The sequence below is a fragment of the Alosa pseudoharengus genome, unplaced genomic scaffold (genome assembly GCF_046254945.1).
Source record: "Alosa pseudoharengus isolate Yale_2024_CS ecotype anadromous, Long Island Sound unplaced genomic scaffold, YU_APseudo_1.1 YU_APseudo_1.1_scf_11, whole genome shotgun sequence".
Classification (NCBI taxonomy): domain Eukaryota; kingdom Metazoa; phylum Chordata; class Actinopteri; order Clupeiformes; family Clupeidae; genus Alosa; species Alosa pseudoharengus.
In genome coordinates, this window is record NW_027468576.1 from 11,093,537 (window position 1) to 11,120,565 (window position 27,029).

Below are 27,029 nucleotides of genomic sequence, written 5' to 3' on the forward strand. Positions count from 1 at the left end.
TGAACTGTAGCTGCATAGGAGCGTGAGCGAGAGCGCGATCGGGAGGCGGGAGAGGGGGTGAGTGAGTGAGAGCAAGAGAGAGATACAGAGAGAGGGAGGGAGGGAGGGAGAGAGAGTGTGTGTGAGAGAGAAGAGGAGAGTGAGAGAGCGAAAGCGAGAGAGAGAGTGAGAGAGGGAGAGAGGGAGAGCAAGAGGGAGTTTAAACTAAGAGCTATGTTTTGGGAGTAGCTAATCTGAAGGCGAGCTGAGTGAGGATCGGAGTGCATTGTGTGAGTCTGTGTGTGGGGAACAGATAAGGCAAGACGGCCGCCAGCCCGACAGCTTGTTTTCATGTGCTGACTCTGGGGAGATTCAAAAAAATATATTGACTCTTCAGTCGTGTGCCGAGACCCTGGGCACGAGCTCCACATTTAACCGAGGTGTAACCAAAACACAGGGAAAAAAAGGGACAAAAAGCGCAACCTAAGACAATATCAAGCAAACAGCTGTTGAGGATTGTTTTTTTTCCTCTATCTCTACCTTTTTTAATCTGTTCATTTTTCATTTTCTTTTTTGCTCGGGACTGACTCCCTGCGTCTCCCTGTAGAGGACGGGAGACATCTGCTGAGGAAGAGCCACTCGCGAGAAAATAATATTTGCTAAATCACAGACCGGACGGTGTTGGGGGAAAAAAGCACTGACAACAACATGTTTGAAATCAGCCGGACACTCAATGCCGCCTTGTTGAGCAATGAGGTAAAGAAACTGGATTTATTACTCTTCCCATCACCTCTCCGTGTGTGTTGCCAGCCATTCTGTCTCTAATGTTGCGTGTGTGTGTGTGTGTGTGTGTTTGTGTGAGTGTGTATCAATGTGCTCATGCATGTACAATCTTTTATGAGTGGAGGGTTGTGTCAGATAAAAGGAGGAATATTAAAGGCTAGCCATGTGGTTGGTATTTTAAAGGGGCTGTATTGCACATAGCAACAAATTAGTGGCTAGGAGGATGGTGTTTTCTTTGTGTCAGTGTGTGTGTGTGTGTGTGGGTGTGTGTGCGTGTGTGTGCGTGTGCTTATGTGAGTGTCTGTGTGGCAGACACAACTGTCTCATCTTCTCATTTACCCAAAGCAAGATAGCTATTACTGCTGAGCTTGCTTGAGAGAATCGCCCATGTGGGGCTGGGATCATGTGTTTCTGTGTAGTCTGTGCATTTCTGTGTGCGTGTGTGTGTGTGTGTATGTGTGTGTGTGTGTGTGTGTGTGTGTGTGTGGGTGGGTGAGTATAGTGTGCATGTGTGTGTGTGTGTATGTGTGTGTGTGTGTGTGTATGTGTGTGTGTGTGTGTGTGTGTGCGAGTGAGTGTGCGTGCGTGCGTGCGTGCGTGTGTGTGTGTGTTAGTGCTTGTGTGTGCACATTAGTTTAAGCAAGACCGTAAGCACACTCAGCTGGTTGTCAGCATAGTCGTCCACTTTCCCCTCTCTCTCAGTTTCCTTTCTCCTCACTCTGTCCATTCAACGCCCTCTGTCCTTTTTTAACTGTTCTAGTGCCATCTCTTCTCTCTTCTCCTCCTCTTTTCTCTCCTCCCTCTCTCCCATTTTTGTCTTCTCTCTTTGTCTCTCTTTGCGTGCTATGAACGAACGAACGAACGTGCGTCTGGCCGGTGAGCAGCATCTCAAGACCATGGTGCGGTTCCCCCAGCACTTGGGACTAGCCCCTGTTGAAGCCTCCACACCTGAGATGCGGTCGCTGCTCTTTCCCACAGACTTGCCCACCACCACCCTCATGGGCTCCAGTTCGCTTTTGGTAAGAGGATAGGCTGAAAAGTGAAATGAAAAACTGGGGGGGGAAAAAAACCTCATTGTGTCTCTTTTTAACAGTAAAACAGTAATGTGAATGAGTGAGAAGTAAAGAAACTAACTGAGAAAACAAAGGAAATATGATAGAAATAGTATGCTAAGTCAAAATAAACGGTTAGCCGGGGAATTGTATTAGCGACTGTTTCCATCCCAGTGCTTTGCTTGAGTCATGCTACAAGCTGCCGCAGTAGAGACTGAGGTGATGATTTTTCATGTTTAAACTTTTTGCAGGTGCAAGTACCAGTGGCTTATTTTGACTGTGTTTGTGTGTGTGTGTGTGTGTGTGTGTGTGTGTGTGTGTGTGTGTGTGTGTGTGTGTGTGTGTGTGTGTGTGTGTGTGTGTTTGCAGGTGTGTGTGTGTGTGTAGCACCTTGATGCGTTTCACATGCATTTTGGATGAAGCCTCTTCCAACCAGTGTGCACAGAACTTTGTGAACTCACTTAATCCCAATCCCTGTATACCCTGAGCGCTGCCTCTGGTGTGGTTTGCAAATGGTGGTGATGGTGGTGATGCTGGTGTTGTGTGTTTTGACGGTTTGCTTCTGCTGAGGAGCGGAGGGGATATGAGAAGAGAGGAGAAGAGAGGAGAGGAGAGGAGGAGAGAAGAGAGGAGGGGAGAGGAGAGGAGAGGAGAAGAGAGGAAGGCAGGCATGGGAAAGACCTCGCAGGAAAGCAGTGTAAAGAGAGAGACAGAGAGAGAGAGAGAAAATCCCTGACTTGGTGCATTAAATGGACATGAAACTGTGGGTGTCTAATCTGCGCTGGGCTCTTGTTCCGCTCCCCGTCAGCCAGGCTCAGGCTTCCAGCCCCGGAGCTCTGCTTCAGCTTTCTCTCAAACATCATCGCCATGCTGACAGCACTGCACCCAGGGCTGCTGCCAAGCGCACACCCACCGCACGCAGGGCGCCGCCAAGGAATACCAACGAGAAAACAAACAGCACTTTGAACCAAACAAACATCCCGTACCGTACCGGCCTCTCTTTCTCTCTCTCTCTCTCTCTCTCTCTCTCTCTCTCTCTCTCTCTGCCAGCTCGGCATAGGAGATGTTCGCTGTCCTCCAGCCAAACGCTGCTGTTCAAGGACAGGTTTTCTCTAGAGAGGTGATGCCACTCCGTCTTTAGAAAGGATCAGGAAATGGGCTTCTTAAGGTGTGGCTGCTCGCTGCGTGTTGTTGCTGAGGGACTGAGAGTGCTGGGATTGCGCGTCCATTAGACTAAATCACCTGAATCAATTGCGATACTTACTGTCAAACGGATCAGTGAGGACATTTTTGTATTGTTAGAGCGATCACATGTTACATGTGCAGTTCATCAACCAAATGTAGTGAAATCAGTAATACAAATGTTTAAAAAATCAACATCAACACAAGGAAGTCAGTTCATGTTTTTTACCTTTCATTATTAATTGTTTGACCCCCATACTTGATGATTTTGTGCAATCATCTTTTTGCTCTCATTTACCCGTTTGCTTCACTGAAAAGAAAATCAATCCATCTCAAAGGGGTTTTAACCTTTTTGGTTTTAGTTGTTCATTTCCATATACTGGTATTTGTTTTGCATGAGGACCTTTCCGACGTGCCTTAGAAATGTAATTAACCAGGTTAAAATAGACCATCGCTAGAGTGATTAATGGTGCCTTCATTTACTGGCTCCAAATCATTTGCATACATTAGACAGTGTGCGCTGGCGCTGTGTGAGAAGTGCAGGCCACTGAATGACCGGCTGCGTAGCCACACGTCGCGCGCCCACGTCCCCCTGTGAGGGAATGACAGGGCCTGTCTGCCATTGTGATTCTGCGGAGACGCTGCAGTGCGGTCAGGGGGTGTTTACAGCACTCGCCATGGCGATGGAGAGTCCGGAATATTCCACATTCATCACCGGTGCCTTTCGTAACATGCTGTTTTCTTTGTCGCTATTGTTATTGTCATAGTAGCTTTCGGACTGATGTTTTCATGCACAGTTGGTAGCCTCAGGTTTCAAAAGATGAATCATTACTGCCGGTTATTGACAACAAATATCTAGGATACACTTCTCACTGATAATTAAAATAAAAATCAAAGCATTAAAGATATTTAAAAACAAAACAACGTGTAGATTTTTTTTTTCCATGCAAAGATTCTTCTGAAAAGCCAACAATCCCTGATGAATTTAAAAAATGCTTTTGACAAAAGGCTTGAGCTCTCTCTCCCCTGTTAAACATCTCCCCCACTGAAAGAACTTAATGGCTGTGATCTCAGCCGATTGCCAATGATGTCCCAGAAGCTGTTTGCTGTGCTCGCGGGATTCCGTGTGTCCGTGTGTGTGTGTGTGTGTGTGTGTGTGTGTGCGTGTGGGTTTGTGTGGGTGTGAGAGAGTCTGTAAACGAGTATGTGTGTGTGTGTGTGTGTGTGTGTGTGTGTGTGTGTGTGTGTGTGTGTGTGTGTGTGCATGTGTGTGTGTGTGTGTGTGTGTGTGTGTGCCAACAGAGGCTGAAATAATGTCCAGCCAGCTGGAGAAATGTAATGAGCTCTGTAGAAGGACCTGCTGACACTGGACTGCCCGAGCCGTAGCAGGAACCAGAACCAAACCAGACCCTGAAGTACAGCCAGAGCAGGAGTGGGAGCGGTGTGCTGCAGTGTGCTCCATCTCCTGATAACATTAGCCTCCTCCCTCTCTCTCTCTCTCTATCTCTCTTTCTCTATCTCTCACCCTATCTCTTTCTTTCTCTCTCTCTCTTTGTCTCTCCCTCTTTCTCACCCTATCTCTCTCTGTCTCTTTCTATCTCACACACACACACACTATCTCTCTATCTCTCTCTCTCTCTCTCTGAGAGGTTCAGGCTTTTGCAAGACAGCAGAGATAATTAATCACTTAGACCATAAATGGCAAATGAAAAAAAGCCAACAGTATGTACGTATGGGCATGGCTAAAGCCAGTGCAGGTGGGTTTATGTGAGGATGTGTATGTGTGTGTGTGAGAGAGAGAGAGACAGAGAGAGAGAGCTCCTTTACTGGTTGTTCTTTAAAGCTGCTGTGTTTCACATTGTCCAGATTCATTTAGTAACTTAATTTTCTGCTGTTTCATCACAGAAAAAAAACAAAAAACACATTTGAGACGATTCCCCCCCCCCCCCCCCCGCCCAAAAAATAAGCCTCACAACCCGAGAGGTGATGAGCCGGGCAGTGAGGGGAGAGTATGGCGATTGGCAAGTGGCTCCTGGCCCCCCGAGAGACAGCAAGGGTCATCTCTATTCCACAACAATGATTAGCTGCGCCCATCTGGCGTGCCAAGCCCAGTTCTTCCTCTACTGATTGCCGTGTTTCTCTGGTTAATGTACTCCAGGAAATGAGTTCATTCAAGCTCCACAGCCCGCTTCGCCTGTCTGTTCCCCAGCCCGCCCGCCCCATGCCTGACAAACAGGTGCAGCATTCTGCACCGCACAAAGACGCTGCAGGCACACCCGGCTCTCTAAACACACACACACACACACACACACACACACACACACACACACACACACACACACACACACACGCATGCAGAGCAGACACACTCTTAGAAGGGAGAATAAGAAATAAAATTAAAAAAACTCCTGCGTCGCTTAGGGTTCAATAGCAGGAAATTACCATGGATTAGAATCCCATTCTCTGCTGTGGATTACCGTATATCCAGTTTGGCTGCTGCATCTCTTAGCATGTTGTGTATAATGCAGTACGGTATTTCTCTAATAGCATAGCTGTCATGTCATTTTAGAAAAGATTAAGCTCACCAATGTATTGTATAAATTGTGGATATGAATCTCTGCTTTTTTTGAGGAGGATGGTTGACAGAAAAAAAAAATGAAGGACAAGCAAGGGACACCACTGTGACGTGTGTGTGTGTGTGTGTGTGTGTGTGTGTGTGTGAACTGAGACGTGTGTGAGAGAGGCTCTTCCTGGAATCCTGTGTGTGTGTATGTGATGTTCTTCCTGGAAGCCTGTTCCATCAGCTGTGACCAAGGCAATGCTCTGTGGCAGAGCAAGCTTTAATTTGGGCAGAATGGTGCTCCAAAGTGCTATTTATCCTGCAGGTCAATCAGCGGTCACCTGAGCCTGCTGCAAGAGAGACCACTACTCAACTTTGAGCATGCTGCTGCGAGAGGGTGTGCAGCTGCTGCGTGTGTGTGTGTGTGTGTGTGTGTGTGTGTGTGTGTCTTTTATGCCAGCTGTGTGTATACATGTGTATGTATGTGTGTGTGTGTGTGAGAGAGAGAGAGAGATAGAGAGAGCAAGAGAGAAAGGGGAAAGAGGGAATGTTTGTCTATGTGTGTGAGGGTGATGGTGAGGGTGTGCATCAGTCCACCTTCCTACCTAAAAATACATTAATACAGAAATATCTCTTTAGAATGTCCATACTCAAATATGTAATAATTGTAGCATAGCATATAATAACACATCGCTACACTGTTATTTGTTTGATTCCTACTTTATCGACCAATGTGATTCAGTATTGTAACTGATCGGTAAAATTACAAAAAACAGAATAGAAATGACAATAGAACAATAGAATAGTTTTTATTTGTTTTGTGTTTTGTGTTTGTCTGTTCTGTGTGCAACCAAGAGCACTTTAGCAGTTGGATTGTTTTATATAACCCTCAGAGGGTCGTATGGGCTCCCTCTGAGCACTCGCTCGCTCTAAAAATAAACTCAATGTCAAGTCACCAATCCACCGGCGAACATTGCCATCTCAATGAGGAGGGGCGGAGGCGCACACGGCACACCGTATCCCAGCACAGAGCGGCATGTCCGAGCCATCAGCCACGCCACCACACTCCGGCCGGAGGTCATTCCTTTTCTCCTATTTCAATTACAGAGAGCAGGCACGAGGAGCCCGCTGCAGAGGAGCGGACGTTATTGGCTCTCGCTCAAAGCCCGGGCATCTCCACTGACCTCACACTTTTCCATTAGCTTCATGTTTGCCATGAAATCTACGCAAAGATTTTTTGTTTTGTTTCATTTATTTGTTTTATTATTATTATTTTTTTTTTTACACTGACTCAATATCAAATCTGGAAGCACAATCTGTGGTTCTTCAGATTGGAGCCAAAATAAACCTGTTCACGATGAAGACATATTGGTTTGTGAACAAACAGAGGCACAGGCACACACGAGCATCAGGTGTATGACACAAACCACACAAGAGAAAAGTAACACTTACAAAAACAACCAAAGTGACTTTGTCATTTCTCTGAAAAACAAATTAATTCTCACCCTTTACACCTCACGAAGAAACAGATGTTGTTTGTGGCCCTGCATAACAGAGCGAGACATCTAGCAAGAGCTAGCTCCTCAGTTAGACCCACATAGTCCTTTTGCCCTAATCAGGAAACCTGTACAGGTGTACAGGTGTGTGATCATATGAGTTGTGTATGCTTGTACATGTGTGAGTGTGTTTGTATGAATATATATATATATATTATACTGAATATATGTGTGTGTATCTGCGTGTTTGTGCATGACTGCGTGTGTGTATGTGTGTGTGTGTGTGTATGTGTGTTTATGCGTGTGTGTTTCACCACCACCACTGCACACACTGCGGCAGCCTGAAGGGCTGGTATGGGCAGCTGGGAGCAGGTCCACTGGTAGCCCTGAGTGGAGGGGAGGACGACAGGAGCAGGTGTGTGTGTGTGTGTGTGTGTGTGGAAGCGTAGGAGCAGGTGCTTACTGCTGGCCGCCGGGTCTCCGCTCACTGGCCAGACCCACCACAGTACAGCACCGCACAGCCGGACACAGAGCCCTAAGCCGGGGAAGAGCAGGTGCCACCTCTCCTCCCCCTCGGCACACACACACACACTCAAACATGAATACACACATACGCACACACACAAAAATACACAGACACACATACTGATGCAGTACTTTACATATAGAAACAAAAAGATAACACACACAGACACACACACACACACACAAACACACACACACATACACACATACACACATACTTACAAACGCACAAGCAGACAGATATCCACATTCCAGGCCCCAGAAAACACTAGCTAGCGGCACATACAGACATACACACACACACGCGCACACACACACACACACACACACACAGACTGTGTCATCAAATCACTGGGACTAAGGGCTCACAAACTGGTGGCACACTATTATGCGTCAACACTGGGAGCTGGATTTGAATCACAATCCACACGGCAGTGGATTTAGCAGCAGCTTTGGGGCACTCCCTTTGATGTGTCGACTACGGCAAGCGGGAGGTGAGCGTTTAGAGGGTTTGGGAGACATTGTGGAGATGAGTGAGGCTCCAGTGTAGAGGAAGGTCAGATCTGGTGATGCAGGTATGCTGACCTGGAAGTAACCGCCTGTGATGTCCCCTACAGAGGAGAGAGAGAGAGAGAGAGAGAAAGAGAGAGAGAGGGAGAGAGAGGGGGAGGGAGGGAGAGAGAAAGAGTGAATAAGAGAGAGAAAGGCAGAGAGAAGAGGATCATGGAAAAGCTTGCCCACAGCTCATTGTGTCAGGGTGTCTGTGTGTGTGTGTGTGTGAGAGAGAGAGAGAGAGAGAGAGACAGAGAGAGAGAGAGAAAGAAATTGTGTCTGTGTGTGGAGAAAGAGAGAGAGAGAAAGATTGAAATTGTGTGTGTGTGAGAGAGTATGAGTGTGATCTGTATGTGTCTGAGTATGAGCATGTGTGTGTGTGTGTCTGTGTGTCTGTGTGTATGTGTGTGCGTATGTGTGACTGAGTGAGTGTGTATGTGGAGTGTGTGCGTGTGTGTGTGTGAGTGCGTATGTGTGAGTGTGTGTGTGTATATGTGTGTGCGTATGTGTGAGTGAGTTAGTGAGTGTGTATGTGTGAGTGCGTGTGTGTGTATGTGTGTGTGTGTGTGTGACAGGGGTCCATTCATCATGCGGGAGGCAGTGGTGTTTGTCTGAGATTGTGCTGCGGTGAAAATGAACATCTGAGCGGAGAAGCCGGCGAACATACACACACACACACACACACACGCACACACACACGCACACACACACCAGCCGGCGAACACTACAGAGCTTTGTAGTCCAGACAAGAGCACCTTGCCCCGTGCCAGCTAAAAACACGTCGCACACACACACACACACACACACACACACACACACACACACACACACACACACACAACACAAAGACTAACAGCCTGCCAGGCGCCAGGCGCCACACCACAAGCGTTTCCAATAGTGCAACGCCAATGCTAGATTGATCATGCTAATGGCATAATAGCATCTAAGGAAATAATATTGTGGACATGGCGCATTAGGGCATGTGTGTTTTTATTTATACCACTGACTGGATCGCAATTTGCACTACCATGGCATTTCACTTCTGGTACCGAATAAATGGCCAAATTACCCGATAATACAGGCTATTGTTTCTGCGTCTATTTACAATTGTCTCAGAATAATTATAAATGGGAAGCTGCATAAATAAATAAATTAGACGGTGCAGCATGAATGCCTAAAAGCAGGGTTTATGCGCCTCGACGTTAGCACTGTAATGACTGCTTTTGGTAATTAGCACCAGGCTGAGAAAGGGCATTCGCCAAAGTGACTCTTATTCAGAACAGAACAACACTGTTGCTGAAGCACTTCTTCTCCCTCCGTCTGTAATCCCTCTTCTTCTGCACCGACACCAAAATCCTGCGACCCCCCCCCCCCCCAACAACCCCCCCCCCACACACACACACACACACACACACACACACACACAAACCCCTACCCCCAAAAAAGGACAGACTGTCATTATGAACTGAGATAATCTCATCATAATAGAAGACAGAAAAGGAACAGCAGACCTCTTCTGGAGACGCAGGCCTAATTCGACATGCGTTAATTCTCCCAAAGGCCCTTGTCACATGTTGACACCAAATTACACCGGGCCATTATACGCGCACGCGAGCCATGGCATCATGAGCGGTCAGACAAATTGGATGCACCTGCTATTTGAGGATCGTAATCATCCGTCAGTATAGGGTGGCTGGCTATCTACCGACAAGAGCCTGAGGCCGACGGTAGAAGAGGTGACGGTGACGGAGGCAGCGGCGTGAGTCATACCTCGCCGACTGATTGCGGAGTGATAAATTGGGACGAACGCCTGAGCGATAGGCTGTGCCCGGAAGTTGACATGTTGATGAACAGACCTGCATTGTGGAATTGATAGTTTCTTACCCAGTGCGTTCTTACTGATTTACTAATTGTTTGGGGGGATGGCTGCTGCAGCTGTCATGAATAAATGATGTCTCCTTGGCGTGTGCGTCGAGGATGGCTGAAGCAAACCTCTGCGCCGTGGAGTGACCTCCTCGGAGCGTTGGAGAGAGGGAGGGAGAGAGGGAGAGAGAGAGAGAGAGAGAGAGACTCTGATATTGGTTGCAGCCCTGAGGAGGAGAGAAGAGGAATCGTCCCCACTAGTTTTCCAGTGCATAAATAATGCATGGCATCTAACAGTGAGCATTAGGGTTTTAAATGGTCGAGCATGATGCCTGCCACAGACGTCAATAGGCAGCCTCTGAAATGACGCAGTTTTAGAAAGAGCAGAAAATGTATTTACGTGTGGTATTTAAACCTCTTTCCCCCACCCCTCTCTCTCCAACCTCTCTCTCTCTTTCCATTTTTATTTCTCTTTTCCCATCTCTCTCTCCTACCTCTCTCTTTCCATTTATATCTCTCTCTCTCTCTCTATCCCTCTGTCATATGGCTTGCTGCCTCTTACACTCTGATTACTAACCTTGCTGCCAGGGCTTTCCGGGGGAAATCAGAGCGAGGCAGAGCAGCAGAGACGTTGCATTGCACAGGAATGACTTTAGCTTCACCGGAACATGGGGCCTGGAGAGCCAAGGGGATAAAGGATGTTCACACACAGAGATGGGAGGAGACGAGGAGGAGACAGAAAATGAAGAGAAAGAGAGAGAGAGAGAGAGAGAGAGAGAGAGAGAGAGATTGCATGCTCACAGATTACCCCTGAGATTTGGGGACAACCGCACAAATAACATCCCGTATAATTTAAAGATAACAAATTTTAGAGGTGACCACTGGCAAGGAAATGGCTTTGTCTTCCTCGCGCCCTTCTTCTTGTTCAGCTGCACTGTAAATTCACTCTTTTTGCAGCAGGTAATATCCTGTGACTGTCATTACACCAAGAAACGCGACAAAACAATGGTCCAAAAAAAGGAGCAAAAAAGCCATGAAAAAGTCCTCTACAGAGCGCCCCCCGCGGGCCAGACGGGGTGGTTCAGTGAGGCGGCCATGTCGTCTGTGGTGTGTGTTGTGTTCCGCGGGGCCACCAGGCCCGGGCGCAGTGGGCACGGAGAGGCTGGCGGCTCTGGAGGGTGGCGCTGATTAAAGCCTGGTGCAGATGGGCCACAGCGGTCAGCCTCATTGCGTGATGGTGGAATCCGGCTGGGATCAAACACAGCGCAGCGTCCCCAACTCATCCTCTCCCTCCCACACACACACACACACACACACACACACACACACACTCCTCAGCTCACGGCCCGTCTGCACATCTCCAACACCCCTGCAGTGCCCAGCATACACACACACATACAGACACACACACATTCACATAAACACAGATACATGCACAGATACAAACACACACACACACACACACACATGAGGACATGCACACAAACACATACACACACTGAAGAAAAAATAGTTGCATCCACACACACTCCAAACACACACACACACACACACTCACACTAACAAAAAACAGAGCGAAAGAGAGAGCATGAGTGATGACAGTGATGGCGGTGCTGATGACAGGAAAACAAATTGCTTGCGTGCATTTTTCCCCCTCGTATCCTATACATCAGACAAGCGCACCACTGAGCCCCAAATGGACCATAATCAGACTCTCCTACTGCGCCTGCATCCTGATGCTAGGGTACATACAAAGGAAGAAAAAAACAACCTCGCTTTCATCTTTCTAACTACAAAAAGGATTGAGGTGCTGTTACTGGAAGCATAAATGAGAACCATTACATTACACCATACACTACATACTGTTGTGTTCTTTTATATTAAAGTTTGAAATTATGCAATATATATTTCAAGAACATAATTATCAAAGAAACCACAATAAACAATGTTTTTCTTACCATAACAGTGTTAAAGCATAGACTCAACAACGAGTAACCATTTTTACAAATGAGTTAAAGTAAAATCTTGGCTTAAATCCAATGCTCTTTTACTTGAGCTTTGTGGCATGACACGAGCCACAACTCAAACTATTACTTTGTCCTGTCCAGGTAGAGTAGAATTGGGACTGAAAACTGCTTGTGACGAATGTTGTTCAGTCTTGTCCTGAAGCCAGCATGAAGAATTCATGTGTTGTTGAAGTGTTCCTCCGAGGTGCTGATGGGGACTGAGGCTGAAACTCCCATGATTCATGTCTTCTGACACACAGAGTGATTGGCTGTCGGGAGAAGGAAGCTTTGCTTTTTATTCGCAAATAGCTCGATAAAGCGAGATTTGGCAGTTTGACGTTAATGTACGAGCTCAGGATAGACACATGAGCGTGCCAGGCTTATGCAAAGTAAAACTGAGCAAAATGGATTAACACTATGCATCTATCAGCAGACTTCTAGCCAAATGGATACAAAAACATTTATGGTTCTGACTTTTTTCAAGCATTGAATGATAACCAATAAATACATTTTGGTTACACTGACTTTATCCGGTTTCAGAAAGACAAAACGCGCATAAGAGCCAAAGTCATCAAAACAACACAAGCTAGTTTATTACACCAGGCGCTAGGAACACATTAGGAGATGGATAATAACCGTTACATGCAGGCTTACGCATTCTCCGCCTCTGTATTTATTTGTTTGTTTGTTTGTGTGTTTGTCTCTGAGATGAAAGCCATATTGCAATTTATTTTCATTTCCCTTCTCCGAGGCAGCCTGCGCTGTGCCGTGAGCATGTGCATGTGTGTGTGCGTGTGTGTGTGTGTGTGGTTCTGTGGCGTACGGTGGTGTGTGTTGGTGTGAAGTGCGTTGTGAACAGATTGCACAGGGAGTCTCCGCGTGTCTGACTCGAGGCCCGATAGGAGCCGCCCGGTCGGCCAGACAGGCAGGTGGCAGATGACACTTCCGATCCGGTTAGCGGCCGCCATTAGAGATGTCAGAGCAGCACAGGCACAGAGGGTGGGGGGGGGGCGTCAGGGCAGGGGTGCTGGTGGGATGTGGAGTGTGTGTGTGTGTATGGAGAGGGTTTTAACTGAAGGGTCAGAGGCTAATCAGCCTCAATTAACCATGTAAGCCTACACACATGTATATTTACTTAATGACCAGAGGCCTTTATTTTGGATGCCTTCGTTTTTTATAAGGAAACCTACCTAAACACTATCAGTATGTGTATTCTCCACTAACTAAACCCATGACCTAGGAGGCATTGTAAGCTGCCAGTGAAGTGACAGGCCCTCTATGTATGACCCCACACCTCATCCTCCACACTGAGCCTCAGCTACACCGCTGCCCAGTCACACGGTCAGCCAGCTAGACTTTTTTTTTATCCAAAGTAACTTACATGTGTCAATTATGACAAGGGCCAGTCTCCCCAGAGTAACTCAGGGTTAGGTGTCTGGAACCCACAACTTTTCTGGCTAGCCCAGTTCCTTAGCCACTATGCTACCACTGCCCCTGAGCCGGAACACTTTTAATTGCACTGCTATTGTCAGTCTTGTACCAGTCATGCGCAGCATCCATCCAACCCGAAGTTAAACAGCCTCGTTTAGCCTCCGCGGCTTTTAATCTCAATGTTATTCTCACGTCACATTTTCAGGCTTTGGGTAGCCTACATCAACAGACACACTGATTTAGCCGTGAGGATCTGATCGTGTGTGTAAGGCCGGTCACGGCAGGGAGAGTATGTTATCGGCAACATTTAGCAGGCGAAGCTCCAGCGAGGTCTGAACAGGGAAGACTTGAAATGAGTCAGTAATGAGCGACACTTCCTTAACACGTTCAGAGTGACACCCTGCCTTGGATCTGCACATCTCCGTCTTTAAATAAACCTGTGATTAGGCAGAGTGACAATTACGACTTGCATAGAGTTGCTTCATCCCACAGTAAGATTTCACCGCCTCTGTGGTTTTCTAGCAATTATCGCCATGCCAGCTACATGTTTCAACATGACCCGCACCAAGCAGAGAAAGCAGTACCAGTCCAAATACAGATATCTTCCTTCTCTACAAATATATTTGACTTCTGAATTAAAAAAACAGCACAGAGCAGCATACAAAAGCATACAATATTATATGATTTTCTTAGATGTCAACACACACACACACACACACATACACACACACACACACACACACACACTCAAACTAATACAAAACAAAACACCCAAACACACACAAAAACACATATACAGATCCCTCTTTTTATAGTCGTTTTGACTATAAAAAGAGGGATCTGTATATGTGTTTTTGTGTGTGTTTGGGTGTTTTGTTTTGTATTAGTTTGAGTGTGTGTGTGTGTGTGTGTGTGTATGTGTGTGTGTGTGTGTGTGTGTGTGTGTGTGTGTGTGTGTGTGTGAGCATGAGATGTAATCATGGGTGGGTAAAGTAATTTAGGCTAAAACAAAGTGTTGGCTAATTGGGCGTGCTGCTGGTAGTGGGGCGGGACTTGGCCAGGGGCTGGCAGGGGCTCAGAGCAGGGGCAGGGGCTCGCCGAGTTTAGAGCAATTAGCCCAGTAATGGCCTGCAGACCAGTGGGCTCTCAGAGAAGGCCCGGCTCCGGCCCACTGGATCTGGTTCTGGTACCGAGACTAGTGGTGGTGGTGGCGTTTAAATGGTGCTAAGTACACGACTGGATCAGACCATAGAGGCTTGAGGAGACAAGTGTGTGTGTGTGTGTGTGTGTGTGTGTGTGTGTGTGTGTGTGTGTAAATCTGTGTGGGTTTCTGCACATAGGCGTTGTGACAATAAAAGAAGTTAAGACAAAGGTAGAGAGGGAGAGACAGAGAGAGACGGGTGGTCTGTTGTGTCTGTATTTGTGTTCACGTGGGGTAGAGTGCCTCTGTGTGTGTGTGTGTCTGTGTGTGTGTGTATGTGTGTGTGTGTGTGTGTGTGTGTGTGTGTGTTTGTTTGTGTGCAAATCTGTGTGGGTTTCTGCACATAAGCGTGTTGACAATAAAAGAAGCTATACTGTCTATGGCATATCAAGCCATGACTGACAGGCTATCGTAATTATTTAAAGAGCGACGGCTATATTTTAAAATAAGTTGATGCATTTCATTATTTCATTGAATTATATTACACTAAAAGGTCATCAAAAGTAAAAAGGCTGATAAGACAGCAAAATCAAATCAAATTAAGTTAATAGGCCCGGCTCATTCATTTAGCCCTTTCATTATGTCAACGTTCACATTAGGGATATTTAAATGTCCCCATTCTTCCAATATTTACCCCCTTATTAAAAAGGCAGGCTATATTCCCTGCAGTCTCAAATACCCTGAAGAATGAGCAGATCTGTTGGGAAAATGTGAAAATAATTATATAAAATGTCTGAAGAGATCCGTTTTTCTTTTTTTTTGTTCAGTCTTGCTTGTCAAGATTCTTTTTTTTTACCCATGTTGCTTGCCAAAAGCACTTCATTTTATCTCTCATGAAAGACTTCGTTAGAATTCAATATTTGCTGCCCGTTCTACTGACAGAACAACAGAATGATGTGTATGCAGTATGCCACCCAGTTCCTTCACACTTGGACACACACACACACACACACACACCTACACCCACACACACACAAACAGACACTCTCTCTCTCTCTCTGTGTGTGTGTGTGTGTGTGTGTGTGCACCCTTCGGTTGTGTTGTGAGTGTGGCCAGGAGATCTCCAGGCCTCTGAGTCTTCCACTCTGCCTCTCTTCAGGGTGCAGCGGAAACCTCCTACTGCTCCCAAGGAGGCAGACCTTCTCCTCCATCTGCCTTTAGAACAGAGCAGCAGCCACCCAGAAACACGCTCACACACCCACCCACACACACACACACACACACACACACACACACACACACACATATACACACACACATATACACACACACATATACACACACACACACACAGGGACAGAGAGACACCGGCCTCAACAGAGCATACGTGTGTTCGAGGGGATTCTTAGAATCACAGATTCATTCTTTAGAGCATCAGAGAAATGTCAGCTGCAATCGTAGTTATACAACAGGTTATAGATTACAGAGCAGAGTTTGTTTTAATGAACTCATGCTCTCTTGACATAGCAGTAAGTTGACAAGTGAGCGTATCTTTGATTACCATTTCATACACACACACACACACACACACACACACACACACACACACTTGCATGCCCACATGGTGCAATACAAATGCTTACCTCAGAAATTCAGGAGTGTCAAAATAATTTCAATATTATATAAAATGTACACAGGAAGTCACAGTAAAATAATAGTTACACAACCACATAATGCACTCTACCTTCACCCTTCTGTGAAAACCCGTCATAATGAATTCAATAAAAATGCCATACACAGTGATCCCGCATTCACTGCGTGTGCTTAGTAATTCACTGTGTACATACTTGTATAGACAGCTCCTGTATCAACAAAGGAATTTTCTGTCTCTGTGCCTTGCATACAATAGCTATTTTCCACCTCTGCGTTTATGTGGATGTTATGAAGCTCATGCCTTGTTTCAGTGTTATGTAAACATACCAATCAAGCACATTGTCTAACATCGAGGTTGAGAAACGCAGGGTTGCAAAGGTCTGTGTTGATACAGTGAAACTAGCCAATTTATTAGAGGATTTCGCATTTTATATTATTCTGTCTGAGTGTCGGAACGAGGCGCACATAAAACATGACTATCGGGGAGGCCGACTCCCTATGATAATTTATACCAAAGATATACTTATTATTCATCCATGACGTTCTCTGTATTGTGGGTTTTTTTGTCTCCTTCCTAGACGCATGGGTTCGCACAGTTCAGAAACAACTGCTTATTCTCAGTTTCTCAATTAGACAGCATCTTGGCAGGTCTCTGTCAGTCAGAGGCAGAGGCAAAAATGTAAACAAACTAGACTCCGTGGCATGACAGCTGTATTCAAATGGGCTTGAAGGTGTTGAGAGGCCTGGGGCTTGGGGCTGGGAGATGGAGGCTCACGCCCCTGAATCATTCATGGGAGGAGAGCTGCAGAAAGGCGCGCTGCTCGTGAGGGCAAGGTCGCGAGGGGTCAAAGGTGAGCGTGGGAGCACGACGAGACGCGTGGATCTCCTTAATAGTTCATTCTGTTTGCCGCCGCCGCAGTTACAGTGAGCTGGAGAGAGAAGGGAGAGAAGAGAGTAGAGGGAAATCACTAATCCCACTTACTCACCCCCGCGCACCACACACACACACACACACACACACACACACACACACACACTCCATATTCCCCCCAAATCCACATCTATTTCCATACTCATGAATTACTCTCCAGGAAATATAAAAAAAGTCCCTGATAGTTAGCAGACTCAGCAACAGACTTGGAGCAGATCAGGAAGAGCTGGCCCCGGATTTGCCGCCTGTGAGCCGGTCGTCGGCCAGATCCAGCCCAGATGCGCTCCACAGCAGGCGGCCTTGTGGGGAAAATTTGCGTCCTCAGTCATTAATAGCCTACTCAGGGCCTGAGGAGCGCTGCGAATGTTTGGGCTCATTACTGGTGCGGGTTAACAGCACTCTGGAGCTGGGGAGGATGTGGAGAGCCACATGATACACACACACACACACACACACACACACACACCTCCCCACCCCATCAGAGCTTGTTAGACGGGCCGATTGCTGAACTCACACTGGGGTTAATGGACTAACTGGAGTTGGTTTGTGCTGGGGATGAGTGGCTGCCTCTACTCCACGGCCCTGCACCGGAATGGCAGGGAACGCAGCGCTGCTCTCACTCACTCTCTTGAAACACACACGGCTGCTGTGTGGTGACACAACATTTCAAAAGACGGTGTGGCTGAGAGCCTGTGTTTACTACCATTTCCAGACAGACTAGAAAGCACCACTGAAAGCCAGGGGACGCTGCCTGAACAATGTTATTCATTGCCATGCTATAGGCCAGAACATTTAAAAGGATGCTGCGCTTATTAAGAGTATGTACGTATGGCAATTTAGACAGAGAGAGAATAAGAATGTCCTGTAGTGAGTGGGCTCTGATTGCGAGAAGAACAACACGTGATGCAGGGGCTTAGTCACCAAAGTGAGCGAACTGAACGAGTGCTCCGGCATGCAGTTTTGTCCCTGGAAGAGAGGCCAAGCAGACAAGATGAATCTGGTTCATATTTTATAACACCGAGGTCTCTCATGCCAAACTCTATTCCTGTCATGCAAGCTGAAATCTCAGAGGGGCATTACAGGTCCCAGGTACAGAGAGGAACAGGGCACAGACACTCTCTGAATGACACCCTGAATTAGTTTAGTCAGCTCATCCGCACTCTCTTCTTTTTAGACTTAAAATATAGTGTGTGTATTTTAAGATGGTTTTCACAGCAGGAGTGTCATTGTCACATTAGGGTGTTCTTATGTTTGCAATACGTTTTTCTTTTTTTCAGAAATTAGAAAATAGAAATAGAAAATCATTATGGGGCAATATCAATAATCTACAACGCATAAATAAACAACATAATGTGTAAGCTAAGGTATCCGCCTGACTTTAATATAACTGGCAAATAAAACGCAATCATGTCATTCTCACCTCCTCACACATCCTCGGGCATCGTGCTCGCTGACGGCCACAGATGCGGAATGAGTTTTGTCAGTGGTGGCAGCTCTGGGCATTCACGTTAATTATTGATGCCGGTTGCGTGCAGCTGTGAAGGAGAGCGAATGTGCTGAAAACGGAGGCAACTAAAGGCATATATTGAAATATAAATATAATACAAAATATAAAAATAGGGTTAAGGTTCCTCCGCAGTATCATTTGCATAGCAGCATGGAAAACAATTGCAATGCATGTCTCTAAGTTCTAGTCACTCACATCGGACAGATCGTTTAAATTACAAGCGGTCTGAGTAGGCCTATATGTGTTCATATATTAAATATTTCATGAACCAGTCGTGTGAATTTGCTTCATTGAATTGGAGATACAAAACCACACGCGCGCCTCGCAGTTCCCAACACTGCCCGTAGCACGCAACACGGAGAAACGGACCGCGTGAACTCCTTTCAGTCAGTTCAGCCCTGCCCACACATTCTACCACAACTCTGGGGTCAAATGAACTCTGTCAGTCTGTTTCTCTGACAACAGCGCTGCCTCTTGAGGTGGCTGACTACTATCCTCCCAAAAAACTGATGGCCGCCGATTTGGGTTCCCACTCCCTGCCCTTCCCTTTACTCAAGCGCGCCACCCCTTCCCTGCCTGAGCGGAGCCAATGAGAATCTACACCCGAATGACAGAGGGCTCAATAAATGGTGTGTAGAAAAGGGGATGCTTGCACTAGCTTCCACCACGTTCCCGTCAAGGTCCATCTTTTTTGTTTTTGTTGTTTTATTTTGGACTATTGCTCAGCTTCCATAAAAGCGTGAACGGTCTCTAAAACGCAGCTCACACGAAAAGTAACTGTTACCGTGCATCCATTCCTTCTCCAAATCTCGCCGTATTCAAACCGATTGTCCTTGGGACCGCGCTAAGTCCCTTTTACACACAACTCCTACAATCGCACAGCGGGCTATCCGTGTTCTCCACTGTGATACGACGCAAGACTTTACGCCGCGCAGTGTACTTTGAGATATCTGAAACAAGAATGGTCATGGTAAGTACATGCCTGTTTGTTAGAAATTAGAAGTACTGCCGTCGTTCATTGTTGTCAGTTTGTCCTTTTAAATTGTGATTACAGGTGATTTCAGTAGGTTACATTTGAACTCTGTTGTAAACTTTAGGTGTTTTTACAAATGTATAAATTGCAAAAGACCAAAACGCGAGTTAATTAAGCAGTTTAAATGTGTTAGTCCGGCATGTTTGTGTGTGCATGTGTTTGCCTGTAAGAGCGGCCGTGATGGTACAAAAGAGCAGGTGCAATATTTTCTCGAATAACGGAAGGCGACGATTGAGGCGCGTGGTTATAAATGAAAGTAGCCTACCAATTTACTCGTGCTGTTTGACAAATTGACATACCTGACTTTGGCGATGGTGACATTTTCTATTTCGATTTTGTTATTATAGATATCTTGTTATTTTGGAAACATTGACATTTGATTTAAGAACATAAAATAAAATCGCACGGCACATTGTTGCGCTTTACAATTCCTCGAAGTCCCAAGTCAAATGCAGTAGCCTATTTATATAATTGGTGAACAGGCGTCGTACATTTTTTAATCCTATTTGCACGTAATCTGAAAGTGTTCATAATGCGTCACAAACATTGCAGAAGGGGTAAAAGCTGTAGTTAAATCTTACTAGTGTATGCCTTTTAACATACCTGCATTAATAGCTAATTTATACACATTGCTGCGCAGGCTTCCTATTACCATAGTGCCTGTAGGTGCAATTCATTGAGCCCAGTCAAGCAAAGACCTCAGCCCGCGATTGATTGCTCCTGCCGTTTTCCAAAAAAGGGCTTTTTCCCTCCCTCCCTCCCTCTCTCCCTCTCTTCCTCTTTGCCAAGCTCCTCTCCTCTGCTTGCAGTCTGCAAGAGCAAAGGTGTTAGATTTTTTTCTCTATCCCTTCCCAGAGAATGGGGTGGGGAGGGGAGGTGGAGAGGAGTGGAGCGGAGAGAGAGAGAGAGAAGGGGTGGGGGCTGCAGAGAAGGAGGGGTGGACGGACGTGTGCGGAAGCCAGTGAGTGTGCTGCAGCGCCCCTTCAGTGCGTGTTGAGAGGGAGGGGGGACGTCTCTGACCTCACTGACGAGGAGGAGACTGACGGCGAGCTGGGCTGTGGAGCGAGGGAGAGAGAGAGAGAGAGAGAGAGAGAGAGAGAGAGAGAGAGAGAGCGAGGGGGGCAGAGAGAGAAAGAGAGAGAACCGCTCATGCCGACGCCTGTGCATTCTCGCCCTGCCTCTCCTGAAGTAGGAATGCCTGCTCTCGCCAGCCACCTCTGCTGACCAGCGCTGAGAGAGAGAGAGAGAGAGAGAGACAGAGAGACAGACACAGAAGAACACAGAGAGGAGAGGAGAGAGAGAGAGAAAGAAATTAGCTCGGGTGGGGTGAGAGAGTGAGTGAGAGTGAGAGAGAGAGAGACAGAGAAACGACAACGAGTGCCGGCACGCAAATGGAGTGGAATGGGTTTAAAATGGTAAGAAGGCTGCAGCCGCTTGTCGTTTTGCCCTTGCATCTCTTCACCCATCCTTTCATCCGCTCCATCTCTCCACCTCTCCATCCCATCCTTCCGTGCGTCCATCCCTCTGTCGCTCCCTCGCTCCATGCGTCTGCCTGCTTTTGCTCTTGTCTTGCGTGCGTGTGTGTGTGCGTGTGTGTGTGTGTGTGTGTGTGTGTGTGTGTGTGTAGTCTCGCAGCAGCAGCGGCAGCAGCCGTGGCCGTTGTGGTGGCTGTTTCTGGGGCTGTCGCTGCGTAACCGTGCTGTGGTAGTGCTGTGGTACCATAGTGGCGCTGGTGGTGGTAGCGGCGGCAGTAGCATTCTGGTCACACTGTCAGCGCACCCCCCCCCCACACACACCCCCTCTTCCGCTCTCTCCTCTCTCTCTCCGGCGGCTCCTCCATTCATACTGGGCACGCGGCTCCACCAGTCAGGAGCCTGGGAAAGAGGAGGTGTGCTTGGGCTTGTGCTTGTGCCCGAGGCGGTGGGCTGACGCCGCGACAGGAGGTAGTAGCGGAGAGGAGCGGAGCGGAGAGGAGAAGAGAGTGGAGAAGAGAGGGGAGAGGAGAGGAGAGGAGAGAGGAGAGGAGAAGAGAAGAGAGAAGAGAAGAGAGAGGAAAGGAGAAGAGAGGGGAGAGAAGAGGAGAGGAGAGAAGAGAAGAGAAGAGAGAGGGAAGGAGAAGAGAGGAGAGGAGAGGAGAGGAGAAGAGAGAAGAGAAGAGAGAGGAAAGGAGAAGAGAGAGGAGAGGAGAAGAGAGGGGAGAGAGGAGGAGAGGAGACAGTAGCAGAGAGGAAAGGAGAGGAGTGGGGAGAAGAGAGGGGAGTGGAGGGGAGAGGAGAGGAGAAGAGAGGGGAGAGGAGAGGAGAAGAGAGGGGAGAGGAGAGGATTGGGGCAGTGAGGAGATAGATTTTTTAGGGGGGAAGGGCTCGAGCTCCCTGGTTTTTTATCACGGGAGTAGAGTGAGAGTGTGTGTGAGAGTGTGTGTGCATGTTGGAGTGTGTGTGACAGTGTGTGTGTGCGTGCAGAAAACCTGACGGCTCACCTTTCTAGGCTGCCGTCTAAGAGGAAACGCAGAGGCTTCGTGTGCACTGCTCAGTGGAGATTTAGTGTCCCTTGCTAACCAGCCAGCCCGCTGTAGATTTTATATTTCATTCAGTGCGTTTTTGGTACTTTTCGATCGTTCATCTGTTTGCTATGGGGAAAGTATGCTGTCACATTCAGGTGTAGACAAATAATATATTGCCTGGCTTTATAGGAAATGTACAATTTTGTTGTAGAATAATGGGGAATGTTGTGTTGTTTATGTGTATTTTTTTTTTTTTTTGGTGTGCGTGAGTGTGTGTGTGTGTGTGTGTGTGTGTGTATGTGTGTGTGTGTGTGTGTGTGTGTGTGTGTGTGTGAACATGTGTGTATGTGTGTGTGAGTGTGTGTGTATGTGTGCGTGTCTGTGCGTAAGCATGCCTCCATTTGTCTTTGTGTATTTACGCCTTACCTAAATGTTCTTCTGAAACACATGCTGTTCCTCCTTAGCCTTGGTAGGGAATCTGTTTGTGTATAAATGAGTGTGTGTGTGTTTGTATATGTGCGTACATGTGTGTATGAGTGTGTGCATGCGTATGTACTAAATGAGTGTGTGCATGCACATTAGTTCACATTAGTATCTATGCATAACGCATGTGTAATGAACGTATGCTTGTATGTGTATGTGCATGTTTGAGAGTGTGTTTGTGTGTTTACGTCTCCTTTGTCCTGTGTGTGTATTTTTGCATACAGAATATGTGTCATGTGTATGTTGTGTGTGTGTGCGCATGTGCGCATGTGTGCGTGTGAGTGTGTGTGTGTGTGCGTGTGTGTGTGTTGTGTGATGCTAGTCTTGTGTTTGTTGGTCCATTGTTGACTAAGGGCTCCGAGTCAGAGCTTCACCCGGCTGTCATCCAGCTGGTGGGAACCGGTGCCTGCCAGGGAGCGACTTTAACTCGCCCAGCCACACAACAAGAGCCAAGCGACAGTGCTGACACACACACACACACACACACACGCACACACACACACACACACACACACACACACACACACACACACACACACACACACACACACACACGGGCGCACACACACACACACACACACACACACACACACGCACAAGCAAAACACAACTACATTAACTCACCCAGCCACACAACAAGAGACAAGCGACAATGCTGACATACACACACACACACACACACAAGCAAAACACAACTGCTTTAACTCGCCCAGCCGAACAACAAGCCAAGTGACAGCACTGACATACACACACACACACACACACACACACACACACACACACACATAAACACACACACACACACACACACACATACATTTATCACATTCAGCACACAAGCACACACAGAAAGAGAAAGAGAGAGAGGGAGAGATAGGAGGCAAAAGGTAGAGAGAAAGAGGAGTAAAATGGGTGATCAATAACCCTGTCATTTAAATGCGTCTCAGTAAATAGTCTTATTTTTTTCCTCATTCTTTTTCTTGTTGATGGCGTCGGTGCTATTATCTAACAGTGGTGTGCTCCATCACTGGGGGAAACATTCTCTCAACTATAGCGTGTGCCTTCATGCATTCAAAATCTGAGCGGCGTCTTGCAAACAAATGTTTGACTTTGCGTGTGTGGGCTCCCTATTCAATCAAAATGCTAATTGAAAAGAAAGCAATTCCCAACTACACTCATTATGGTCAGCACTCTCTCTTGATCTCTCTCTCTCTCTCACTCATTCTCTTTCCCTCTCTCTCTCTTTGCATCTCTCTTAGTCTCTTTCATTCCATCTCTTCCTCCATCCTTCTCTCAATCTCTCTCTCTCTTTCCTCTCTCTCTCTCTCCTCTCTCTCTCTCTCTCTCTCTGGGCTGTGTGCTGCAGTGAGGCCTGTAACAGTGCGCTGAGCTGAGCTGATTGGAGTAGAGCGGAGGGAAGGGGTGGGTGGATGTGTGGTGGGTGGGTGGGTGTGCGGTTGGGGGCGTGTGGAGCGTTGAGTAGGAGATCAGTGTTTACGGTGCAGAACAATAAGGCCCTCTCAGAGCCCAGCAGCAGCAGCAGCAGCACCACCGCTGCCCGACGCACATACCAAAACCCACCCACCCATTTATCCATCCATCCATCCGCCTGCCTGCCTGTCACTCACACACACACACACACACACACACACACACACACACACACACACACACACACACACACACACGCACACACACACACACACACACACACACACACACACACACACATACAAAGTCATGTACACACCCACATGCACATTCATACGCTCACACTCAAATATACACGTAAAAAGTCATGTACACGTACACACACACACACACACACACACACACACACACACACATAGTCATGTACACACACATAGAAACACAAACACACACACACACACACACACACACACACGCACACATGCACATGCATTCAAGCTCGAGTGCTTTATCCTTTGTTGTCTGACTTCAAGGTTGCATATCAATGCTAACAGGCCGAAGGAGGAGGCACAGATGAATACTAAAGCAGATTCTTTTTTTTTTATTTGATTTTTTTTGCATACTGAGATTAGCCAGCGGAGCGGCCGAGCAGGTGGACAGCCGAGGGGGAGGTGTGTGTGTGTGTGGGGGGGGGCTAAATAAGCACAAGCTGCAGCACTGCTACTGAGGGCAGAGTTGGGGTGTGGCAGGGGTTCTGGTACCCCAAATAACACATCCTAAAAAATATCCACAAGCAACTTAACCCAGTCCAATCATCTTGTTGTTTTGTCAATGTGTAGTATCAAGTGTATTACACATAAATCTGACACTGCGTGTCAACATAACCAAGCTGAGTCAACGCAATAAGGGGACTAGACTTCTTTATGCTAAATATATCTCTATATATATATATATATATATTACAGCTGCAGTGGTTGGTTGAATAGAACTGTCCCTCATGTGGGGTGGGTGTGCTCCTGCATGGACTTAGAACAACAGCGCAACAGCATAACCCATGTGACACTGGGGGGAGGCAGAGAGGGGGGTGACTTGGCAGTTTTTGTTTTTGTTGAAGGGTAGTGTTGAAGACAGAGCGATGCAGAAAGAGAGAGCGCTAGCAGGATATAGAATGTGACAGATAGAAAGAGAGAGATGATATATATATATATATATATATATATATATATATAGATAGAGAGAGAGAGAGAGAGAGAGAGAGAGAGAGAGAGAGGTGATAGCTCATTTAAAAACAGACAAAGCTGGAGGTAAGTGTGCCGTGTGTGCCAGCCTCCTTGTGGCGCTCTGTCCACTGGGCCCTGCGCGGGCACTGGGGAGAGACCATCTCTCAGCACCGTGGACACCTCCGGCACCACAGCCAGGCAAGCGAGCGGGCAGGCAGGCAGGCGAGCGGGCGGGCGGGCATTTATTTTAGCTGCCACGTTGTCCTCTCTCTCTCTCTCTCTCTCTCTCTCTCTCTCTCTCTCTCTGGCGAGACCAGCACAGGAGACTTACGCATGTAAATAGCTCCAGACAGGTCCAATGCAGCCCTGATAAAATAAAATACCAGCTTAACTACTCTAAAACAGAGCGTCTACTAAACAGAGGCTCGGTTCAGTCGCTGTGCTGTTGTACCTATGTGATCTCTGTATGATAAAGTTGTGTTGTTGAATAGTTACAAATCTTTGTTTCCCATATGTAGTTACACAACAATTACTAAACTATACAGCATATCATTATAGCAGGGATTAATTCAGTTCTTATAGATTATATGAGCTAAGCTCATAGGCTTATTTGTGTTGTACAATGGCCATTTACTGTAATATATGCCTCGGAACAACAGAAGTGTGCAATTAGTTGGATCAGCCAACGCTTGAAAATGGATTTTTCCATCCTTTTAATATGATAGGGTTTTGAACACATTTAGACAATTTAGTTGTCTATATTAATTGGTTATCTGATCGTTCATGTACATGCATATAGGCACGTCCGCAGACATCCATATATCTCACTTGAGATGTAATTCATCCTCCATATCTTGATTAATACGCGTGCATTACTTTTTTATGTGTTAATTTTCTCCCAGTCTGGGACAGGTGTCCAGAGAGTTGTGAGATGAAAGGCCAGGTCCCAGGGAGTGTGTGTGTGTGTGTGTGTGTGTGTGTGTGTGTGTGTGTGTGTGTGTGTGTGTGTGTGTGTGCGTGTGTATGTGTGCGTGTGTGTGTGCACAGCCAGGTGCATGTGCTGACGTTCTCATACAGGCTGCTCATAAAAATAGGTGTTGTGCACGAGGTAAATATCCAGAGCGCCGTCACATCTTTTAGAACACACTTGCTGATGTTGTTTGGAAGGAAATATTGTTTCAGATGAGATGATTTGTCAGATTAGGTCGAAGGTACATTCACTCAAGCTCAGAGTGCACATGAAGTTGGTATTAAAAAAGGGCTATATTTAGGTTTGCTTTATAACAGTGTGTTAGCGTATGTTATCTCTATGTGCAAATATTTGTTTGTTATGTGTATGATTGTGTGTCTGTGCTGGTATGTGTGCTGGTATGTGTGTGTGTGTATGAGAGAGAGAGAGAGATAGAGAGTGTGATATGTGTGTGTAGTGTGTCTGTATGGCAGTGTGTTATCAAGGACAGCTTTGGGGATATGGGAGAAAATTAAATCAGAGCAGGAGTGCATAAAACAGCTTCAACCCTTTTGTCTCCAGTCACGTTTCATTTTTTTTTTTTAAATCTCTCTCTCTCTTTTTCAAAGAAAGCTAAACATACATGAATATCAACAAAACGCTTTAGTTAAAATGTTAATAGGCTTCCTCTGTGGCTTCTGCTCATTTATTTATGTCCATTTCATTCCCTCCTTCTGACAGCTGAGAGG

At 46.7% G+C, this 27,029-nt stretch overlaps 1 protein-coding gene across 1 annotated transcript in view; it reads left to right on the forward strand.

Annotated features, from left to right (window-relative positions):
- The first annotated feature begins 625 nt into the window (after positions 1–625).
- The window catches only part of elavl4 (ELAV like neuron-specific RNA binding protein 4), an 83,164-nt gene continuing 56,760 nt past the window's right edge, over positions 626–27,029 (forward strand). The window contains exon 1 of the mRNA XM_076276367.1: positions 626–735. Coding sequence (XP_076132482.1) covers positions 688–735 — 48 coding nt within the window. The 5' untranslated portion in view covers positions 626–687. The remainder of the gene's footprint in view (positions 736–27,029) is intronic.